General features: G+C 47.9%; 1 protein-coding gene across 1 annotated transcript; it reads right to left on the bottom strand.

Annotated features, from left to right (window-relative positions):
- Positions 1–4,015: 4,015 nt before the first annotated feature.
- LOC135533561 (late secretory pathway protein AVL9 homolog) lies at positions 4,016–17,828 on the bottom strand. The gene is made up of 12 exons (XM_064960841.1): positions 17,820–17,828; positions 16,793–16,864; positions 16,086–16,175; positions 15,577–15,643; positions 13,144–13,184; positions 12,487–12,525; positions 12,228–12,297; positions 11,099–11,595; positions 8,760–8,894; positions 5,298–5,517; positions 4,252–4,369; positions 4,016–4,073 (listed from the first exon to the last, which is right to left on the bottom strand). The coding sequence occupies exons 1-12, from the start codon at positions 17,826–17,828 to the stop codon at positions 4,016–4,018; spliced, it is 1,416 nt and encodes a 471-aa protein (XP_064816913.1).
- Positions 17,829–21,490: the final 3,662 nt, after the last annotated feature.

Genomic DNA, 21,490 nt, shown 5'->3' with positions numbered 1-21,490 from the left:
GTAGCCTTGTGGACATCTCTGCTCATCTCATAAGTAAGGAAGTAGCCTTGGGGACATCTCTGCTCATCTCATAAGTAAGGAAGTAGCCTTGAGGACATCTCTGCTCATCTCATAAGTAAGGAAGTAGCCTTGGGGACATCTCTGCTCATCTCATAAGTAAGGAAGTAGCCTTGGGGACATCTCTGCTCATCTCATAAGTAAGGAAGTAGCTTTGGCTTGAGGACATCTCTGCTCATCTCATAAGTAAGGAAGTAGCCTTGGGGACATTTCTGCTCATCTCATAAGTAAGGAAGTAGCCTTGGGGACATCTCTGCTCATCTCATAAGTAAGGAAGTAGCTTTGGCTTGAGGACATCTCTGCTCATCTCATAAGTAAGGAAGTAGCCTTGGGGACATTTCTGCTCATCTCATAAGTAAGGAAGTAGCCTTGGGGACATCTCTGCTCATCTCATAAGTAAGGAAGTAGCCTTGGGGACATCTCTGCTCATCTCATAAGTAAGGAAGTAGCCTTGAGGACATCTCTGCTCATCTCATAAGTAAGGAAGTAGCCTTGAGGACATCTCTGCTCATCTCATAAGTAAGGAAGTAGCCTTGAGGACATCTCTGCTCATCTCATAAGTAAGGAAGTAGCCTTGAGGACATCTCTGCTCATCTCATAAGTAAGGAAGTAGCCTTGGGGACATCTCTGCTCATCTCATAAGTAAGGAAGTAGCCTTGAGGACATCTCTGCTCATCTCATAAGTAAGGAAGTAGCCTTGAGGACATCTCTGCTCATCTCATAAGTAAGGAAGTAGCTTTGGCTTGAGGACATCTCTGCTCATCTCATAAGTAAGGAAGTAGCCTTGAGGACATCTCTGCTCATCTCATAAGTAAGGAAGTAGCCTTGGGGACATCTCTGCTCATCTCATAAGTAAGGAAGTAGCCTTGAGGACATCTCTGCTCATCTCATAAGTAAGGAAGTAGCCTTGAGGACATCTCTGCTCATCTCATAAGTAAGGAAGTAGCCTTGAGGACATCTCTGCTCATCTCATACGTAAGGAAGTAGCTTTGGCTTGAGGACATCTCTGCTCATCTCATAAGTAAGGAAGTAGCCTTGAGGACATCTCTGCTCATCTCATAAGTAAGGAAGTAGCCTTGTGGACATCTCTGCTCATCTCATAAGTAAGGAAGTAGCTTTGGCTTGAGGACATCTCTGCTCATCTCATAAGTAAGGAAGTAGCCTTGAGGACATCTCTGCTCATCTCATAAGTAAGGAAGTAGCCTTGAGGACATCTCTGCTCATCTCATAAGTAAGGAAGTAGCCTTGTGGACATCTCTGCTCATCTCATTAGTAAGGAAGTAGCCTTGAGGACATCTCTGCTCATCTCATAAGTAAGGAAGTAGCCTTGAGGACATCTCTGCTCATCTCATAAGTAAGGAAGTAGCCTTGAGGACATCTCTGCTCATCTCATAAGTAAGGAAGTAGCCTTGGGGACATCTCTGCTCATCTCATAAGTAAGGAAGTAGCTTTGGCTTGAGGACATCTCTGCTCATCTCATAAGTAAGGAAGTAGCTTTGGCTTGAGGACATCTCTGCTCATCTCATAAGTAAGGAAGTAGCCTTGGGGACATCTCTGCTCATCTCATAAGTAAGGAAGTAGCCTTGGGGACATCTCTGCTCATCTCATAAGTAAGGAAGTAGCCTTGGGGACATCTCTGCTCATCTCATAAGTAAGGAAGTAGCCTTGAGGACATCTCTGCTCATCTCATAAGTAAGGAAGTAGCCTTGGGGACATCTCTGCTCATCTCATAAGTAAGGAAGTAGCCTTGGGAACATCTCTGCTCATCTCATAAGTAAGGAAGTAGCTTTGGCTTGAGGACATCTCTGCTCATCTCATAAGTAAGGAAGTAGCCTTGGGGACATTTCTGCTCATCTCATAAGTAAGGAAGTAGCCTTGGGGACATCTCTGCTCATCTCATAAGTAAGGAAGTAGCCTTGGGGACATCTCTGCTCATCTCATAAGTAAGGAAGTAGCCTTGAGGACATCTCTGCTCATCTCATAAGTAAGGAAGTAGCCTTGAGGACATCTCTGCTCATCTCATAAGTAAGGAAGTAGCCTTGAGGACATCTCTGCTCATCTCATAAGTAAGGAAGTAGCCTTGAGGACATCTCTGCTCATCTCATAAGTAAGGAAGTAGCCTTGAGGACATCTCTGCTCATCTCATAAGTAAGGAAGTAGCTTTGGCTTGAGGACATCTCTGCTCATCTCATAAGTAAGGAAGTAGCCTTGAGGACATCTCTGCTCATCTCATAAGTAAGGAAGTAGCCTTGAGGACATCTCTGCTCATCTCATAAGTAAGGAAGTAGCCTTGGGAACATCTCTGCTCATCTCATAAGTAAGGAAGTAGCCTTGAGGACATCTCAGCTCATCTTATTAGTAAGGAAGTAGCCTTGAGGACATCTCTGCTCATCTCATAAGTAAGGAAGTAGCCTTGAGGACATCTCTGCTCATCTCATAAGTAAGGAAGTAGCCTTGGGGACATCTCTGCTCATCTCATAAGTAAAGAAGTAGCCTTGAGGACATCTCTGCTCATCTCATAAGTAAGGAAGTAGCCTTGGGGACATCTCTGCTCATCTCATAAGTAAGGAAGTAGCCTTGAGGACATCTCTGCTCATCTCATAAGTAAGGAAGTAGCCTTACTTTCTGTAGCCATAACTGCTTTCTGTAGTCTGGGGCAGCTTAATGTACAAATACACCCCCTGGACAGGACTGTAGTCTCATCGTATGGAGTTAGAATGGGGTTTATCGCCTGTTTCTGTAGTGTGAGGCAGCTTAATGTACAAATAAACCCCCGGGGCAGGACTGTAGTCTCACCGTAAGGCCTTACCCCCCCCTAATCTATCTCCGTAATGCGGAGTGCCAAGTAGACACACATTGGGTCACATTTTCACAGTCTTTGGTATGGCCCAGCCAGGGATCGAACTCCCATCCTCCAAATCTTAGGGCTGACACTAACCACAAGGCCACTGAGTTGATGGAATAGGCCACAGCCATTTCACAGCACTTGGCCCAAAATTTGATTCACTATCTATAGTGTTGTATTATTATAATCAGACAAGCAGCGACATGAGGAGCAGTGACATGAGAAGCAGCCACATGAGAAGCAGCCACATGAGAAGCAGCCACATGAGAAGCAGCCACATGAGAAGCAGCGACATGAGAAGCAGCCACATGAGAAGCAGCGACATGAGAAGCAGCCACATGAGAAGCAGCCACATGAGAAGCAGCCACATGAGAAGCAGCGACATGAGAAGCAGCCACATGAGAAGCAGCCACATGAGAAGCAGCGACATGAGAAGCAGCCACATGAGAAGCAGCCACATGAGAAGCAGAAGCAGCGACATGAGAAGCAGCCACATGAGAAGCAGAAGCAGCGACATGAGAAGCAGCGACATGAGAAGCAGCCACATGAGAAGCAGCCACATGAGAAGCAGCCACATGAGAAGCAGCCACATGAGAAGCAGCCACATGAGAAGCAGCCACATGAGAAGCAGCCACATGAGAAGCAGCCACATGAGAAGCAGCCACATGAGAAGCAGAAGCAGCGACATGAGAAGCAGCGACATGAGAAGCAGCGACATGAGAAGCAGCGACATGAGAAGCAGCCACATGAGAAGCAGCCACATGAGAAGCAGAAGCAGCGACATGAGAAGCAGCGACATGAGAAGCAGCGACATGAGAAGCAGCGACATGAGAAGTACTCACTGTGAGAATCTTAATTAGACTGAAGTACTCACTGTGAGAATCTTAGTTGGACTGAAGTACTCACTGTGAGAATCTTAGTTGGACTGCAGTACTGTGTGGGTCCTGTGTGGCTCAGTCGGTAGAGCATGGCGCTTGCAACGCCAAGCGTCGTGGGTTCGATTCCCGCTGGGGCCACCCATATGTAAAAGTAGTGGCCCCAGCCGACTTGTAAGTCGCTTTGGACAAAAGCGTCTGCTAAATGGGATATATTATTATTATTATATTACAGTACTCACTGTGAGAATCTTAGTTTCAGATCAGCAGCACTGTACTGTCCTTGGAATGGATGACTGAGAAAGGAGGGAATAACACAGGTTATTTATCCAAGTCAAACATCTAGATATTTTACATTTAGAAGACACTAAAGATGACCAATCCAACACCAAGCTACCACCCTTAGAGCCTCTACCACCCTCAGAAACTCTACCACCCTCAGAAACTCTACCACCCTCAGAATGTCTCTCTTACCCTGGGGTGATCTCGGCCATGGCTGGGTGCTTGTTGATGAACCACACTCTGTAGTTGTGTGTGGTCCTCCAGGCTGAGATGAAGGGAGCGCCCCAGTCCGCTAGCAACTTCTCATTATCTGGACAGACAGAGACCGAGAGACAGAGACCGAGAGACAGAAAGAAAGAGACAGACATACAGACAGACAGACAGAGACAGACATACAGACAGAGAGACAGAGAGAGACAGAAAGAGAGAGAGACAGACAGAAAGAGACAGACAGAGAGACAGAGACAGACAGAGAGACAGAGACAGAAAGAGAGAGACAGAAAGAGAGACAGAGAGAGAAAGGGAGAGAAAGAGAGAGGCAGAAAGAGACAGAAAGAGAGAGACAGAGAAAGAGAGACAGAGAAAGAGAGACAGAGAGAGAAAGAGAGACAGAAAGAGACAGAGAAAGAGACAGAGAGAGAGAGAGAAAGAGAGACAGACAGAGAGAGAGAGACAGCAAACAAACATTTAGCCTTTTGTTGTGAAATCCTCTGAAAACAAATGATTTTCTCTGTGCTAATCAGACATGAATCTATAGACTTGATTGAGGGAAAGTTTAGTAATCAAGTTGCTGGTGATGGTTGAAAATGGATATAAATGATGGTTGGATAGAAGATGACTACTGATGGACCTGCAAAAATCAATACCTTCTAGTAAGGTAGACGGTATCAACAATACCTTCTAGTAAGGTAGACGGTATCATCAATACCTTCTAGTAAGGTAGAGTGTATCATCAATACCTTCTAGTAAGGTAGAGGGTATCATCAATACCTTCTAGTAAGGTAGAGGGTATCATCAATACCTTCTAGTAAGGTAGAGGGTATCATCAATACCTTCTAGTAAGGTAGAGTGTATCATCAATACCTTCTAGTAAGGTAGAGTGTATCATCAATACCTTCTAGTAAGGTAGAGTGTATCATCAATACCTTCTAGTAAGGTAGAGTGTATCATCAATACCTTCTATTAAGGTAGAGTGTATCATCAATACCTTCTAGTAAGGTAGAGTGTATCATCAATACCTTCTAGTAAGGTAGAGGATAGGAGGGAGTGTATGTAGAGTCCAAACTGGGCCCTGATCCACTCGTCCCCTCCCTCCCAGCCGGTCCCATCCAGAAACACGTCCTCACGGTTCTCTGTCACGTGTTTGACCAGGTAGTCAGCAAAACGCAGGTCGGCCGTGGTCAGGCCTAGCAGCTTCCTCAACTCAGGGTCCCCAATCTGGAGCTTAGCTTCCTCCACCTAGTGGGATGGACGGAGAGACACACACAATAACTCATGATACAGGTCAAATCAGATTTCACATGGGAGAGTTAAACACATCCAGGATATGATAACATCTGTAACTCTGGTCAAAAGTAGTGCACTGTGTAGGGAATAGGGTGCCATTTGGGACACACCCTTAGAATAATGCGCATTTCGGGCCAACAGGACCCAGGAGAAAGAAGAGATGGAGAGAGATGGAATTGAAGAATTAATAGGCTCTAACCACTTCTGGGAAAATTGGAAAACACTAAACAAACAACAACATGAAGAATGAGCTATCCAAAATGGAGATGTATGGGTAAACCACTTCTCCAATCTTTTGGCTCTATAACAAAGAACAAATAGCAAAACATATACATGATCAAATACAGATCTTAGAATCAACTATTAAAGACGACCAGAAACCACTGTATTCTCCAATTACCTTGAATGAATTACAGGACAAAATAAAAACCCTCCAACCCAAAAAGGCCTGTGGTGTTGATGGTATCCTCAATGAAATGATCAAATATACAGACAACAAATTCCAATTGGCTATACTAAAACTCTTTAACATCATCCTTAGCTCTGGCATCTTCCCCAATATTTGGAACCAAGGACTGATCACTCTGATCCATAAAAGTAGAGACAAATTTGACCCCAATAACTACTGTGGAATATGCGTCAACAGTAACCTTGGGAAAATCCTCTGCATTATCATTAACAGCAGACTCGTACATTTCCTCAGTGAAAACAATGTACTGAGCAAATGTTAAATTGGCATTTTACCAAATTACAGTACAACAGACCATGTATTCACCCTGCACACTAATTGACAAACAAACCAAAAGCAAAGTCTTCTCATGCTTTGTTGATTTCCAAAAATACTTTGACTCAATTTGGCATGAGGGTCTGCTATATAAATTGATGGAAGGTGGTGTTGGGGGTAAAACATGCAACATTGTAAAATCCATGTACACAAACAACAAATGTGAGGTTAAAACTGGCAAAAAAACACAGATTTATTTTCCTCAGAGCTGTGGGGTGAGACAGGGATGCAGCTTAAGCTCCACTCTCTTCAACATGTATATCAATGAATTGGCACGGGCACTAGAAAAGTCTGCAGCACCCGGTCTCACCCTACTAGAATCTGAAGTCAAATGTCTACTGATGATCGTTGCCCAAGAGCACACAAAAACCTATACATACCTTGGCCTAAACATCAGCGCCACAGGTAACTTCCACAAAGCTGTGAACAATCTGAGAGACAAGGCAAGAAGGGCCTTCTATACCATCAAAAGGAACATAGAATTTGACATCCCAATTAGGATCTGGCTAAAAATACTGGAATCAGTCATAGAGCCCATTGCCCTTTATGGTTGTGAGGTCTGGGGTCCGCTCACCAACCAAGAATTCACAAAATGGGGCAAACACCAAATTGAGAGACTGCACGCAGAATTCTGCAAAAATATCCTCCATGTTCACTGTAAAACACCAAATAATGCATGCAGAGCAGAATTAGGCCGATACCCGCTAATTATCGAAATCCAGAAAAGAGCAACTCAATTCTACAACCACCTAAAAATGTGATTCCCAAACAAAGCCATCACCTACAGAGAGATGAACCTGGAGAAGAGTCCCCTAAGCAAGCTGGTCCTGGGACTCTGTTCACAAACATAAGCAGACACCACAAAGTCCAAGGACAGAAACACAATTAGACCCAACCAAATCATGAGTAAACTAAAACATAATTATGTCAAGTAGTTAACAAAGAAACAGAGCAAACTAGAATGCTATTTAACACACTGGAAAGAATGAACCAAAAACAGAGCAAACTAGAATGCTACATGGCCCTAAACAGAGAGGACACAGTGGCAGAATACCTGACCACCGTGACTGACCCAAACTTAAGGAAAGCTTTGACTATGTATAGACTCAGTGAGCATAGCATTGCTATTGAGAAAGGCCGCCGTAGGCAGACATGGCTCTCAAGAGAAGACAGGCTATGTGCTCACTGCCCACAAAATGAGGTGGAAACTGAGCTGCACTTCCTAACCTCCTGCCCAATGTATGACCATATTAGAGACACATATTTCCCTCAGATTACACAGATCCACAAAGAATTTGAAAACAAATTCAATTTATTTTGATTAACTCCCTTATCTACTGGGTGAAATACCACAGTCTAAACATATGTTTCCCATGCCAATAGATTCAGAGAAGAGATGGAGAGAGAATATATGGAGCGAGATGGAGAGATTTAATTGTATCTATTTTACCAGGTAAATTGACTGAAAAAACATTTTAATTTACAGCAACAACCTGGGGAATAGTTACAGGGGAGAGGAGATGAATGAGCCAATTGGAAGATTGGGATGATTAGGTGACATTATGAGAGCCAGATCGGGAATATAGCCAGGACACTGGGGTTAACACCCCTACTCTTACGACAAGTGCTATGGGATCTTTAGAGACCACAGAGAGTCAGGACACCCGTTTAACGTCCCATCTGAAAGACGGCACCATACACGGGGCAATGTCCCCAATCACTGCCCTGGGGCATTGGGGTATATATTTTTTTAGACCAGTGGAAAGAGTGCCTCCTACTAGCCCTCCAACACCACTTCCAGCAGTATCTGGTCTCCCATCCAGGGACTGACCAGGAACAACCCTGCTTAGCTTCAGAGGCAAGCCAGCAGTGGTATCAAGGCTGCTGGAAAGAGGAAAGATGGAGAGATAAGGAGAGTGATAGATTGTTTGAATACATACATAAGGGATCCAGCCGGTACTGCCGCCATTTTTTAAAATAACGAAAATCATCCAAAATAGCACCCTAACAGCTTCAGGGAGAGAGAGAATAGATGTAGAGAAGGAGAGAGAGAGAAGAGATGTAGAGAAGGAGAGAGAGAGAGAAGGAGAGAGAGAGAGAAGAGAAGGAGAGAGAGAGAGAGAGAAGAGAAGGAGAGAGAGAGAGAAGGAGAGCGAGAGAGAAGAGATGGAGAGAAGGAGAGCGAGAGAGAAGAGATGGAGAGAAGGAGAGCGAGAAGAGAAGGAGAGCGAGAAGAGATGGAGAGCGAGAAGAGAAGGAGAGCGAGAAGAGATGGAGAGCGAGAAGAGAAGGAGAGCGAGAAGAGAAGGAGAGCGAGAAGAGAAGGAGAGCGAGAAGAGAAGGAGAGCGAGAAGAGAAGGAGAGCGAGAAGAGAAGGAGAGCAAGAAGAGATGGAGAGAGGAAGACTCACGTCAACGATTGCGTCGCTCAGGTGCCTCTGCTGACGGAAGAGGATGTTGGTTGCCCCGGCAACAAAGCCGCGCACCGTGACATCAGACAGCAGGTGGTGCTGCTGCAAGGCCATGTAGGGCAGGCACAGGTAACCCTGGCAACGACACACATACAGGTTAAAGGTCACTAATGTATGTGTGTGTGTGTGTGTGTGTAGATCTAGTCAGAGAGAGGACACACTCAACAGCGAGGTTACAGTAACATCATTATATGTTGTTTGTAATGGGTCAATGTTTACCATGGTGTTATGCAACCCTCTGGTGATTAAACTGACTGTTTCCCTGCAGGGAGGACTGGAACAGCAGAGCTCGCATGTGTATGTGTATGTGTGTGTGTGTGTGTGTGTGTGTCCTTGTAGTACTGGAAAAGCAGAGCTCGTGTGTGTGTGTGTGTGTGTGTGTGTGTGTGTGTGTGTGTGTGTGTATGTGTGTGTGTGTGTCCTTGTAGTACTGGAAAAGCAGAGCTCGTGTGTGTGTGTGTGTGTGTGTGTGTGTGTGTGTGTGTGTCCTTGTAGTACTGGAAAAGCAGAGCTCGTGTGTGTGTGTGTGTGTGTGTCCTTGTAGTACTGGAAAAGCAGAGCTCACATGTGTATGTGTATGTGTGTGTGTGTGTGTGTGTGTGTCCTTGTAGTACTGGAAAAGCAGAGCTCGTGTGTGTGTGTGTGTGTGTGTGTGTGTGTGTGTGTGTGTGTGTGTGTGTATGTGTGTGTGTGTGTCCTTGTAGTACTGGAAAAGCAGAGCTCGTGTGTGTGTGTGTGTGTGTGTGTGTGTGTGTGTGTCCTTGTAGTACTGGAAAAGCAGAGCTCGTGTGTGTGTGTGTGTGTGTGTCCTTGTAGTACTGGAAAAGCAGAGCTCGCGTGTGTGTGTGTGTGTGTGTGTGTGTGTGTGTGTGTGTGTGTGTTTGTAGTACTGGAAAAGCAGAGCTCGTATGTGTGTGTGTGTGTGTGTGTCTTGTAGTACTGGAAAAGCAGAGCTCGCATGTGTGTGTGTGTGTGTGTGTGTGTTTGTAGTACTGGAAAAGCAGAGCTCGTATGTGTGTGTGTGTGTGTGTGTCCTTGTAGTACTGGAAAAGCAGAGCTCGTATGTGTGTGTGTGTGTGTGTGTGTGTGTGTGTGTGTGTGTGTGTGTGTGTGTGTGTGTGTGTGTGTGTGTGTGTGTGTGTGTGTGTGTGTGTAGTACTGGAAAAGCAGAGCTCGTATGTGTGTGTGTGTGTGTGTGTGTGTGTGTGTGTGTGTGTGTGTGTGTGTGTGTGTGTGTCCTTGTAGTACTGGAAAAACTCTTCTCACCCACTCGTCACCACACCCATGTGTGGGCGCTTTGAAAACGCAAATACCTGACCAACTGACATTTATGGTGGAGTTTACTACAAATCTAGATATCAGAGAATAAATCTAGATATCGGATGTTTTTCTATGATGGCTAAAAGATCAACCCCCACCCTGTAACTAAAGAGGAACGATCCACCCCCACCCTGTAACTAAAGAGGAACGATCCACCCTGTAACTAAAGAGGAACGATCCACCCCCCACCCTGTAACTAAAGAGGAACGATCCACCCTGTAACTAAAGAGGAACGATCCACCCTGTAACTAAAGAGGAACGATCCACCCCCACCCTGTAACTAAAGAGGAACGATCCACCCCACCCTGTAACTAAAGAGGAACGATCCACCCCCACCCTGTAACTAAAGAGGAACGATCCACCCCACCCTGTAACTAAAGAGGAACGATCCACCCTGTAACTAAAGAGGAACGATCCACCCTGTAACTAAAGAGGAACGATCCACCCTGTAACTAAAGAGGAACGATCCACCCCCACCCTGTAACTAAAGAGGAACGATCCACCCCCACCCTGTAACTAAAGAGGAACGATCCACCCTGTAACTAAAGAGGAACGATCCACCCCCACCCTGTAACTAAAGAGGAACGATCCACCCCCACCCTGTAACTAAAGAGGCACGATCCACCCTGTAACTAAAGAGGAACGATCCACCCCCACCCTGTAACTAAAGAGGCACGATCCACCCCCACCCTGTAACTAAAGAGGAACGATCCACCCTGTAACTAAAGAGGAACGATCCACCCTGTAACTAAAGAGGAACGATCCACCCTGTAACTAAAGAGGAACGCTCAATCAGTTGGCTGTTGCCTTGGCAACATGTAGGTGAATAATTTAAAAAGCAGGTCAAGGTCTCTGTGGATTAGAAACACTGCTTGTTGATTGGTCGACGGTGAGAGAGCTCTACAGACGCCGATAAAGATCTAAATATACGCTGAAAGGATCTGGGTTGAGCTGGGTACCTTGGTGAAGATGGCGAGTGGCAGGCCATATTGGTCCTCTTCCAGTCCAGACACCAAGCCCTGAGAGACGGCTCCCTGGCCTCCTGGCCCTGCCGACGGGCCCCGGGGCTGCACCGTGATGGGGATACCCGTCTCCAGACCCCCTGAACCCCCCGTCTCAGAGTCTCTAGTCCCTTCCTCCAAAACACTGGGATCCAGTGTCTCCCAGTCGCTCTCCGAGGAGTCTGGGGAAGTCCGGGAGGGGGGCTTCAGCTGGGTGTTCTCCCTAGTGGAGGTCTCTGGGGAAGACGATGTCCTCTGTGAAGCCTTCACTGTGGAGGTGGTGTCTCCGAAGCCCTCCTCCCCCATTAGCTCCACGGTGGCGTTGGTGATGTCAGTGACGGAAACAGAGACCAAGTCCTCTGCCCCAGACACACAGTCTCCGAGTGTGATATCCTCGGAGACGCTGCTCTTCGGCCGGTAGTGGGAGGAGTCAGCCAGGCCGTGCTCTATCATACCTTGAGGAAGAAACACAGCATACATGATATCCTGACCTATAGGACTCAACATCACCTTTGACCTTCAGTATGGGGGAAGAAAAATCCAACAACATGTGTACCAAATATCACCCATACTTATAATATCACCCATACTCACAATATCACCCATACTCACAATATCACCCACACTCACAATATCACCCACACTCGCCACAAATCACCCACACTCGCCACAAATCACCCATACTCACCCATATTAATCCTAATACAATATTCACTATATCATAGGGATCTGGTCAAAAGTAATGCACGGTGGTTAGAGTGTAGAGGTGGCAGGTAGCCTAGTGGTTAGAGTGTAGAGGCGGCAGGTAGCCTAGTGGTTAGAGTGTAGAGGTGGCAGGTAGCCTCGTGGTCAGATCGTTGGACCAGTAACTGAAAGGTTGCTGGATCGAATCCCCGAGCTGACAAGGTAAACATGTTGTTCTGTCCCTGAACAAGGCAGTTAACCCACTGTTCCTAGGTCGTCATTGAAAATAAGAATTTGTTCTTAACTGACTTGCCTGGTTAAATAAAATAAATGTTTAAAAACTACTGTATATAGGGAATAGGGTATCATTTGAGACGCACAGTGACTGGTGGACTCCTCTCACCTGGGAACAGAGACAGTACGGTCATCAGAGCTCCCACTAGCCTGTTGACTGGAGACACGTAGAACAGGACCTGAGAGGGGGGGGGACATGCACACAGTCATCTATGGGGAGATAAGTTCCCTGGAGGTGTTTTATGTTCGTTCTGTCCCTCTTGGGGTAGAAACGATGACTGACGACATGCTCTCTTGCTGTGAGGTCACTGTGTGTGGTACATGTCATTGGGTTGTGATATGCTGTCGGTGCTAAATCACGTTTTCACCTTCTTCTCCAGCAGAATCAGTTTGAAGAGGATCAGAACCTGGGGAGGGGGGGGGGGGGGTAGAGAAGGAGAGAGAGAGAGAGAGAGAGAGAAGGGGAGAGTTAAGGAAGCATGTTAATTAAAGCACAACAATTAAACTACAATCTTTGGCAGGTGTTTCCAGGGGGATTTCCCAAATGGCACCCTACTCCGTTTATAGTGCACTACTTTAAGACCAGATCCCACAGGGACCTGGGCTACCGCTCGTCGGGCTACGGTTCTCTGGGCTACAGTTCTCTGGGCTACAGTGCTTCGGGCTACAGTTCTCTTGGGCTACAGTTCTCTGGGCTACAGTGCTTCGGGCTACAGTTCTTCGGGCTACAGTGCTTCGGGCTACAGTTCTCTTGGGCTACAGTTCTCTGGGCTACAGTGCTTCGGGCTACAGTTCTTCAGGCTACAGTTCTTCAGGCTACAGTTCTTCGAGCCAGAGTTCTTCGAGCTACAGTTCTCTGGGCTACGGTTCTCTGGGCTACGGTTCTCTGGGCTACCGCTCGTCGGGCTACGGTTCTTTGGGGGCCTGGTCAACAGTAGTGCACTATGTAGGGAATAGGGTGCCATTTGGGACTCAACTTAAACCTTTACAAGTCATCTGCTTGCCTCAAAACACATAAAATGTACCTTGTGTCGAAAGTGCAGTATTAAATCTCTTGGTGACATACCTGTCGGGAGAGAATGTGAAGAATGTGAAATTTGCCTCAAGGAGGACATTTCTATCACACGTGTGAATATGTGTCCCAAATTACACCCCCATTCCCTATAGAGGGTAATACTTTCGACCAGAGCTCCATGGGCCCTACATAGGAAATAGGGAGACATTTTGGATGCCAGCTGAGCTCAACGTCATGAGAGAAGACCCCCCCCTTGTAAAGATGCAGCCTGTTTCTGTAAGCTGGGTTTATCACCATAACAAGTGGCTCAATTGTCACACGTGACAGACATTTTTCTGCAGCTAATCTAGGACATGTTTAGAGGCTACGACAATAGACACCTGATCACCCCACAGGTGACCAGGGCCTATAGCCTAACGTAGGGCCTATAGCCTAACGCAGGGCCTATAGCCTAACGTAGGGCCTATAGCCTAACGCAGGGCCTATAGCCTCACGTAGGGCCTATAGCCTAACGCAGGGCCTATAGCCTCACGCAGGGCCTAAAGCAGGGCCTATAGCCTAACGCAGGGCCTATAGCCTCACGCAGGGCCTAAAGCAGGGCCTATAGCCTAACGTAGGGCCTATAGCCTAACGCAGGGCCTATAGCCTCACGTAGGGCCTATAGCCTAACGTAGGGCCTATAGCCTAACGCAGGGCCTATAGCCTCACGTAGGGCCTATAGCCTAAAGCAGGGCCTATAGCCTCACGTAGGGCCTATAGCCTAACGTAGGGCCTATAGCCTAACGCAGGGCCTATAGCCTCACGCAGGGCCTATAGCCTAACGTAGGGCCTATAGCCTCACGTAGGGCCTATAGCCTAACGTAGGGCCTATAGCCTCACGCAGGGCCTATAGCCTAACGCAGGGCCTATAGCCTCACGCAGGGCCTAAAGCAGGGCCTATAGCCTAACGCAGGGCCTATAGCAGGGCCTACAGCCTAAAGCAGGGCCTAAAGCAGGGCCTAAAGCAGGGCCTAAAGCCTAAAGCAGGGCCTACAGCCTAATGCAGGGCCTACAGCCTAATGCAGGGCCTACAGCCTAATGTAGGGCCTAAAGCAGGGCCTACAGCCTAAAGCAGGGCATAAAGCAGGGCCTACAGCCTAATGCAGGGCCTACAGCCTAATGCAGGGCCTACAGCCTAAAGCAGGGCCTAAAGCAGGGCCTACAGCCTAATGCAGGGCCTACAGCCTAATGCAGGGCCTACAGCCTAATGCAGGGCCTAAAGCAGGGCCTACAGCCTCACGCAGGGCCTAAAGCAGGGCCTACAGCCTAAAGCAGGGCCTAAAGCAGGGCCTACAGCCTAATGCAGGGCCTACAGCCTAATGCAGGGCCTAAAGCAGGGCCTACAGCCTAATGCAGGGCCTACAGCCTAATGCAGGGCCTACAGCCTAAAGCAGGGCCTACAGCCTAATGCAGGGCCTACAGCCTAATGCAGGGCCTAAAGCAGGGCCTACAGCCTAATGCAGGGCCTACAGCCTAATGCAGGGCCTACAGCCTAATGCAGGGCCTAAAGCAGGGCCTACAGCCTAATGCAGGGCCTACAGCCTAATGCAGGGCCTACAGCCTAATGCAGGGCCTAAAGCAGGGCCTACAGCCTAATGCAGGGCCTACAGCCTAAAGCAGGGCCTACAGCAGGGCCTACAGCCTAATGCAAGGCCTAAAGCAGGGCCTACAGCCTAATGCAGGGCCTACAGCCTAATGCAGGGCCTACAGCCTAATGCAGGGCCTACAGCCTAATGCAGGGCCTACAGCCTAATGCAGGGCCTAAAGCAGGGCCTACAGCCTAATGCAGGGCCTACAGCCTAATGCAGGGCCTAAAGCAGGGTCTAAAGCCTAAAGCAGGGCCTAAAAGCCTGAAACAGGGCCTAAAGCAGGGCCTCAAGCCTAAAGCAGGGCCTAAAACAGGGCCTAAAACAGGGTCTAAAGCCTAAAGCAGGGCCTAAAAGCCTGAAACAGGGCCTAAAGCAGGGCCTAAAGCCTAAAGCAGGGCCTAAAGCCTAAAACAGGGCCTAAAACAGGGTCTAAAGCCTAAAACAGGGACTAAAACCTAAAACAGGGCCTAAAACAGGGTCTAAAGCCTAAAGCAGGGCCTAAAAGCCTGAAACAGGGCCTAAAGCAGGGCCTAAAGCAGGGCCTAAAGCAGGGCCTAAAGCAGGGCCTAAAGCAGGGTCTATAGCAGGGCACTATGAAGGGTCTATAGCAGGGCACTATGAAGGGTCTATAGCAGGGCACTATGAAGGGCCTATAGCAGGGCACTATGAAGGGCCTATAGCAGGGCACTATGAAGGGCCTATAGCAGGGCACTATGAAGGGCCTATAGCAGGGCACTATGAAGGGCCTATAGCAGGGCACTATGAAGTGAATGGGGTGCCATTTGAAGCCAGGGAAAATAGCAGAACAGTTTTACCCAGGAACACTTGGGATCCCTCTAGAGCTGTCCCTCTCAGGGAGCTGTTCATGTGTTCATACAACTCCTACAGATGGAGAGAAAGAGAGAGAGAGGAGCGGTAGAGAGAGAGAGGAGAGGTAGAGAGAGAGAGGAGGGGTAGAGAGAGAAAGAGGGGGAGAGAGAGAAAGAGGGGGAGAGAGAGAAAGAGGGGGAGAGAGAGAAAGAGGAGGGGTAGAAAGAGAGGGGGGAGAGAGAGAGGAGGGTTCGAGAGAGAAAGAGGAGGGGTATTAAGAGAGGAGGGGGAGAGAGAGGAGGGGTAGAAAAGAGGGGAGAGAGAGAGGAGGGGGGAAAGAGAGAGAGAGGAGGGGTCGAGAGAGAAAGTTGGGGGAGAGAGAGAGGAGGGTAAAGACAAGGTTCTGAGTTCAATGTTCCACAAACGCGTGAGGTCACACATCACAGAATAAAGGGATTAAAGACTTGGGGACTAAACATCTGACCGTGAAAGAGAGCTGACTGGAAACATTCACCTTCAATATCGAAATCTGTGAGAAGTCTTTCTCCTCAAAGTAGGCGTGTGTGATGAGCTGTAGTTTAGCTTGGAGGAGACCGTACAGAGGCTGGGGAAGAAGGACATCATTGACCAAGTGAAGGGTTGTCACCAGTCGTCTACAATTCAAACTGAATAATGGCTGATTTCACCAATGTGCAACTTCACTGGCTCATTTGAAAAAAATAAAAATAATACAAAAAAGAGCTATATTTAATTTTGATTTTGATTAAGGTTGTCCTCTGACCCAGGGGTCATCGGGGGCGTACGGACAGAGAGGAGGCTGTCCACTGACCCAGGGGTCATCGGGGGCGTACGGACAGAGAGGAGGCTGTCCACTGACCCAGGGGTCATAGAGGGCGTACGGACAGGGAGGAGGCTGTCCACTGACCCAGGGGTCATCGGGGGCGTACGGACAGAGAGGAGGCTGTCCACAGACCCAGGGGTCATGGAGGGCCGGGGGCGTACGGACAGGGAGGAGGCTGTCCACTGACCCAGGGGTCATCGGGGGCGTACGGACAGAGTAGGCTGTCCACTGACCCAGGGGTCATGGAGGGCCGGGGGCCTATGGACAGAGAGGAGGCTGTCCACTGACACACACACACACACACACACAACTTGACTGAGGACACACACACACACACACACTCACCACTTGACTGAGGACACACACACACACACACTCACCACTTGACTGAGGACACACACACTCTTCTGGACCGTCTCCCTGGTGACGTCAGCCAGACGGACCTTCAGGGACTGAAAAAGAAAAACGACAAACACTGACGTGTCAGGAAACATGAAATGGGTCGAGACTCTACTCTGTCGACCAGCTGGTAGAGAGAGACTCTACTCTGTCGACCAGCTGGTAGAGAGACTCTACTCTGTCGACCAGCTGGTAGAGAGAGAGACTCTACTCTGTCGACCAGCTGGTAGAGAGACTCTACTCTGTCGACCAGCTGGTAGAGAGAGACTCTACTGTCGACCAGCTGGTAGAGAGAGAGACTCTACTCTGTCGACCAGCTGGTAGAGAGAGACTCTACTCTGTCGACCAGCTGGTAGAGAGACTCTACTCTGTCGACCAGCTGGTAGAGAGAGAGACTCTACTCTGTCGACCAGCTGGTAGAGAGAGAGACTCTACTCTGTCGACCAGCTGGTAGAGAGAGAGACTCTACTCTGTCGACCAGCTGGTAGAGAGAGACTCTACTCTGTCGACCAGCTGGTAGAGAGAGACTCTACTCTGTCGACCAGCTGGTAGAGAGAGAGACTCTACTCTGTCGACCAGCTGGTAGAGAGAGAGACTCTACTCTGTCGACCAGCTGGTAGAGAGAGAGACTCTACTCTGTCGACCAGCTGGTAGAGAGAGAGACTCTACTCTGTCGACCAGCTGGTAGAGAGAGAGACTCTACTCTGTCGACCAGCTGGTAGAGAGAGAGACTCTACTCTGTCGACCAGCTGGTAGAGAGAGAGACTCTACTCTGTCGACCAGCTGGTAGAGAGAGAGACTCTACTCTGTCGACCAGCTGGTAGAGAGAGACTCTACTCTGTCGACCAGCTGGTAGAGAGAGAGACTCTACTCTGTCGACCAGCTGGTAGAGAAGAGACTCTACTCTGTCGACCAGCTGGTAGAGAGAGACTCTCTGTCGACCAGCTGGTAGAGACATGAGGGGGAACCAACCTAGCTTCTATTTGGCGATAGCAGGAGACTCCGTACACACTTCATCTGCTCCAGCGAGAGGAGGGAGGTGGAAGAACACAGTGTCTGAGAAACAAAACAACAAATCACATCATTAGTTGCTATTTTCCAGGAATGGGCCACCTGCAATAACATGCGGTTGTTTTCACCTACGAAACGTACATGAATGCACTGCCTGTAAGTCGCTCCAGATAAGACAGTTCTACAACTCTCTCTGATCTGAGATCTGTCGTAACGTGGTCCTTAGTTTATTAGCCAAAAAAAAAACAGCAACAGCAATTTCAGCACTCACAAATGAATTACACATTAAGAAGTGAGAATCTGTTGTTTGTAGCGACCCGAAAGACGACTCTGAAAATCACCTTGTTAATCTTCCCTCTGTTGATGTAATCAGCACCAAAACATCGTTAGCCTTACAGACCGGCAAATTATAACTGTCAAAAAAATCACATCCTCCATAAAAAAAATCACATCCTCCATAAAAAATCACATCCTCCATAAAAAATCACATCCTCCATAAAAAAATCACATCCTCCATAAAAAAAATCACTTCCTCCATAAAAAAATCACATCCTCCATAAAAAATCACATCCTCCATAAAAAAATCACATCCTCCATAAAAAAAATCACTTCCTCCATAAAAAAATCACATCCTCCATAAAAAAATCACATCCTCCATAAAAAAATCACATCCTCCATAAAAAATCACATCCTCCATAAAAAAATCACATCCTCCATAAAAAAATCACATCCTCCATAAAAAAATCACATCCTCCATAAAAAATCACATCCTCCATAAAAAAAATCACATCCTCCATAAAAAAAATCACATCCTCCATAAAAAAAATCACATCCTCCATAAAAAATCACATCCTCCATAAAAAATCACATCCTCCATAAAAAAATCACATCCTACATAAAAAAAATCACATCCTCCATAAAAAATCACATCCTCCATAAAAAAAAAATCACATCCTCCATAAAAAATCACATCCTCCATAAAAAAAAAATCACACAGTGGCAGTTATTATTACGGCTACATAAGGCTACATAAGGCTACTGCAACGCTGCTGTCTGTGTGATGGAGGAGGCGGGATGTTTTGGTACGAATTCCAACAACAACAGAGGGGGAAGATGATAACATTAGAAAGGCACAAGACTCCATCTGTAATGGATCATGTGGACGTATACGAGGATCTGTGGAAATGTCAGTCAACTCGATCAGAGAATCTGGGGTTCGGCACTTGGATCAGGAGGCCAGTTGCCATGACGACGGTAAGAGACGGAGTGTTTTTTCCCCCCAATGTTGCTAAGGCATCCTCCACTCTCAGAGCTACAGTCAGGGACACAGACTACAACCAAGGAGCCGTCTCCGTGACTACAACCAAGGAGCCGTCTCCGTGACTACAACCAAGGAGCAGTCTCCGTGACTACAACCAAGGAGCCGTGACTGCAACCAAGGAGCCGTGACTGCAACCAAGGAGCAGTCTCCGTGACTACAACCAAGGAGCCGTGACTGCAACCAAGGAGCCGTGACTACAACCAAGGAGCCGTGACTACAACCAAGGAGCCGTCTCTGTCAGCAACAAGGCCAGAGACAGGTCGGGGCAGACAGACTGGACGGCACAGTACAGCTAGCTCTGGTCCATGGCGTTACTCGCGGCTCACTGACCCTGAGCCTTTAGCGTCAGCAAGCAGCATGTAACACACTGGACCATAGCAACAGCACAGCCAAGGACATATGAAGAGCCACACAGCTGTAGTCTACTAGCTTCCTCTCCTCAGCAGCACGATGCACTGCCCTACTCCAGTGAACTGTGTCATCCCATGCATGAGTCTGTCTCATGTTGCCGTTGCTCCTGTAGCCCGACTGCACTGCAGTGAATCACTCCCTAATCAGAATGTACTGCGTCGGTGAGGTTTATACAGCCGTCAACAAGCAGCCAGTGAATCACTCCCTAATGTGAATGTACTGCGTCGGTGAGGTTTATACAGCCAACCAGCAGCCAGTGAATCACCCCAGACAACACTACAGGGTCTACAGTGTAAAACATGGACTAGGTGAGGATTTGTACAGTACAGAGATGATTTCAAATCTGCTTCTACACATACCGGAGTGCAGTTAAACTAATCATTTTTACTAATATTGCAGGGTTAAGGGTCAGGGTAAAGGTCAGGGGGTCAGGGTGTTTATGTACCTTCTTTGTAGTTGTGTGCTCTGTCAGGCAGGGTTAAGGGTCAGGGTAAAGGTCAGGGGTCAGGGTGTTTATGTACCTTCTTGGTAGTTGTGTGCTCTGTCAGGCAGGGAAAAGGTCAGGGGTAAGGCTGTTTATGTACCTTCTTGGTAGTTGTGTGCTCTGTCAGGCAGGGTTAAGGGTCAGGGTAAAGGTCAGGGTGTTTATGTACCTTCTGGTAGTGTGCTCTGTCAGGCAGGGCTAAGGGTCAGGGTAAAGGTCAGGGTGTTTATGTACCTTCTTGGTAGTTGTGTGCCCGTCAGGGCAGGGTTAAGGGTCAGGGTCAGGGTGTTATATACCTTCTTGGTAGTTGTGTGCTCCCACAGGCAGGGTTAAGGGTCAGGGTAAAGGTCAGGGTGTTTATGTACCTTCTTGGTAGTTGTGTGCTCTGTCACGAGGGTTAAGGGTCAGGGTAAAGGTCAGGGGTCAGGGTGTTTATGTACCTTTCATAGTTGTGTGCTCCGGGTCAGGCAGGGTTATGGGTCAGGGTTAAGGGTCAGGGTCAGGGTGTTTATGTACCTCTTGGCAGCTGTGTGCCCCGTCAGGCAGGGTTAAGGGTCAGGGTTAAGGGTCAGGGTGTTTATGTACCTTCTTGGTAGTTGTGTGCTCCGTCAGGCAGGGCAAGGAAAGGCAGGTACTTCCACTCCTCAGGCAGGTTGTTGCTGTCATGGCCCTCCTCAGGGATGAGGGGGGGGTAGGAGTATTCCACCTGGGGAAGAGAGAGACTGCAGATGTCGGCACCGAGAAACCAGCACCCAGAAACCAGCACCCAGAAACCAGCACACAGAAACCAGCACACAGAAACCAGCACCCAGAAACCAGCACCCACGATCCATCCTACTAACCTACACACACAGTTACAAAGCTATCCATCTTACTCATGGAACAGATTGGCTCAGCATAGGCCTGGGAGTAGCTAAAATGACTCAACGAGAAAGCAAGTCTGTCTTTATTCAGCTAGTCATTATTTAATCTTCTGTTTTACTTCTGGGGCTTAAAATAAGACAGCGAAAATATGAGATCACACAGTCAGGACAACACGAGGGAGTGTAGAGTCAGGACCACGCGGAGGTGTAGAGTCAGGACAACGCGAGGGAGGGAGTGTAGAGTCAGGACAACACGGGAGTGTAGAGTCAGGACAACGCGGGAGTGTAGAGTCAGGACAACGCGAGGGAGGGAGTGTAGAGTCAGGACAACGCAGGAGTGTAAAGTCAGGACAACGCGGGAGTGTAGAGTCAGGACAACGCGAGGGAGGGAGTGTAGAGTCAGGACAACACGAGGAAGTGTAGAGTCAGGACAACACAAGGGAGTGTAGAGTCAACATGCGGGAGTGCGTTCAAGTACATTAGAGTGTCTAGTTTGAGAAACAGACGCCTCACAAGTCCTCAACTGGCAGCTTCATTAAATAGTACCCGCAAAACACCAGTCTCAACGTCAACAGTGAAGAGCGACTCC

This window comes from Oncorhynchus masou, unplaced genomic scaffold (assembly GCF_036934945.1).
Source record: "Oncorhynchus masou masou isolate Uvic2021 unplaced genomic scaffold, UVic_Omas_1.1 unplaced_scaffold_2454, whole genome shotgun sequence".
Taxonomy (NCBI): Eukaryota; Metazoa; Chordata; class Actinopteri; order Salmoniformes; family Salmonidae; genus Oncorhynchus; species Oncorhynchus masou.
Note: the sequence above shows the minus strand (reverse complement) of the source record. Positions and strands in the feature narration are given on the sequence as shown.

Coding starts and splice junctions, on each gene's coding strand:
- LOC135533561 (XM_064960841.1), bottom strand. Junction 12,298..12,486: donor TGATTCTGCTGGAGAAGAAG/GTGAAAACGTGA, acceptor CCCCCCTCTCAG/GTCCTGTTCTACGTGTCTCC. Junction 8,895..11,098: donor CACTCGCCATCTTCACCAAG/GTACCCAGCTCA, acceptor TGTCGTTGCCAG/GGTTACCTGTGCCTGCCCTA.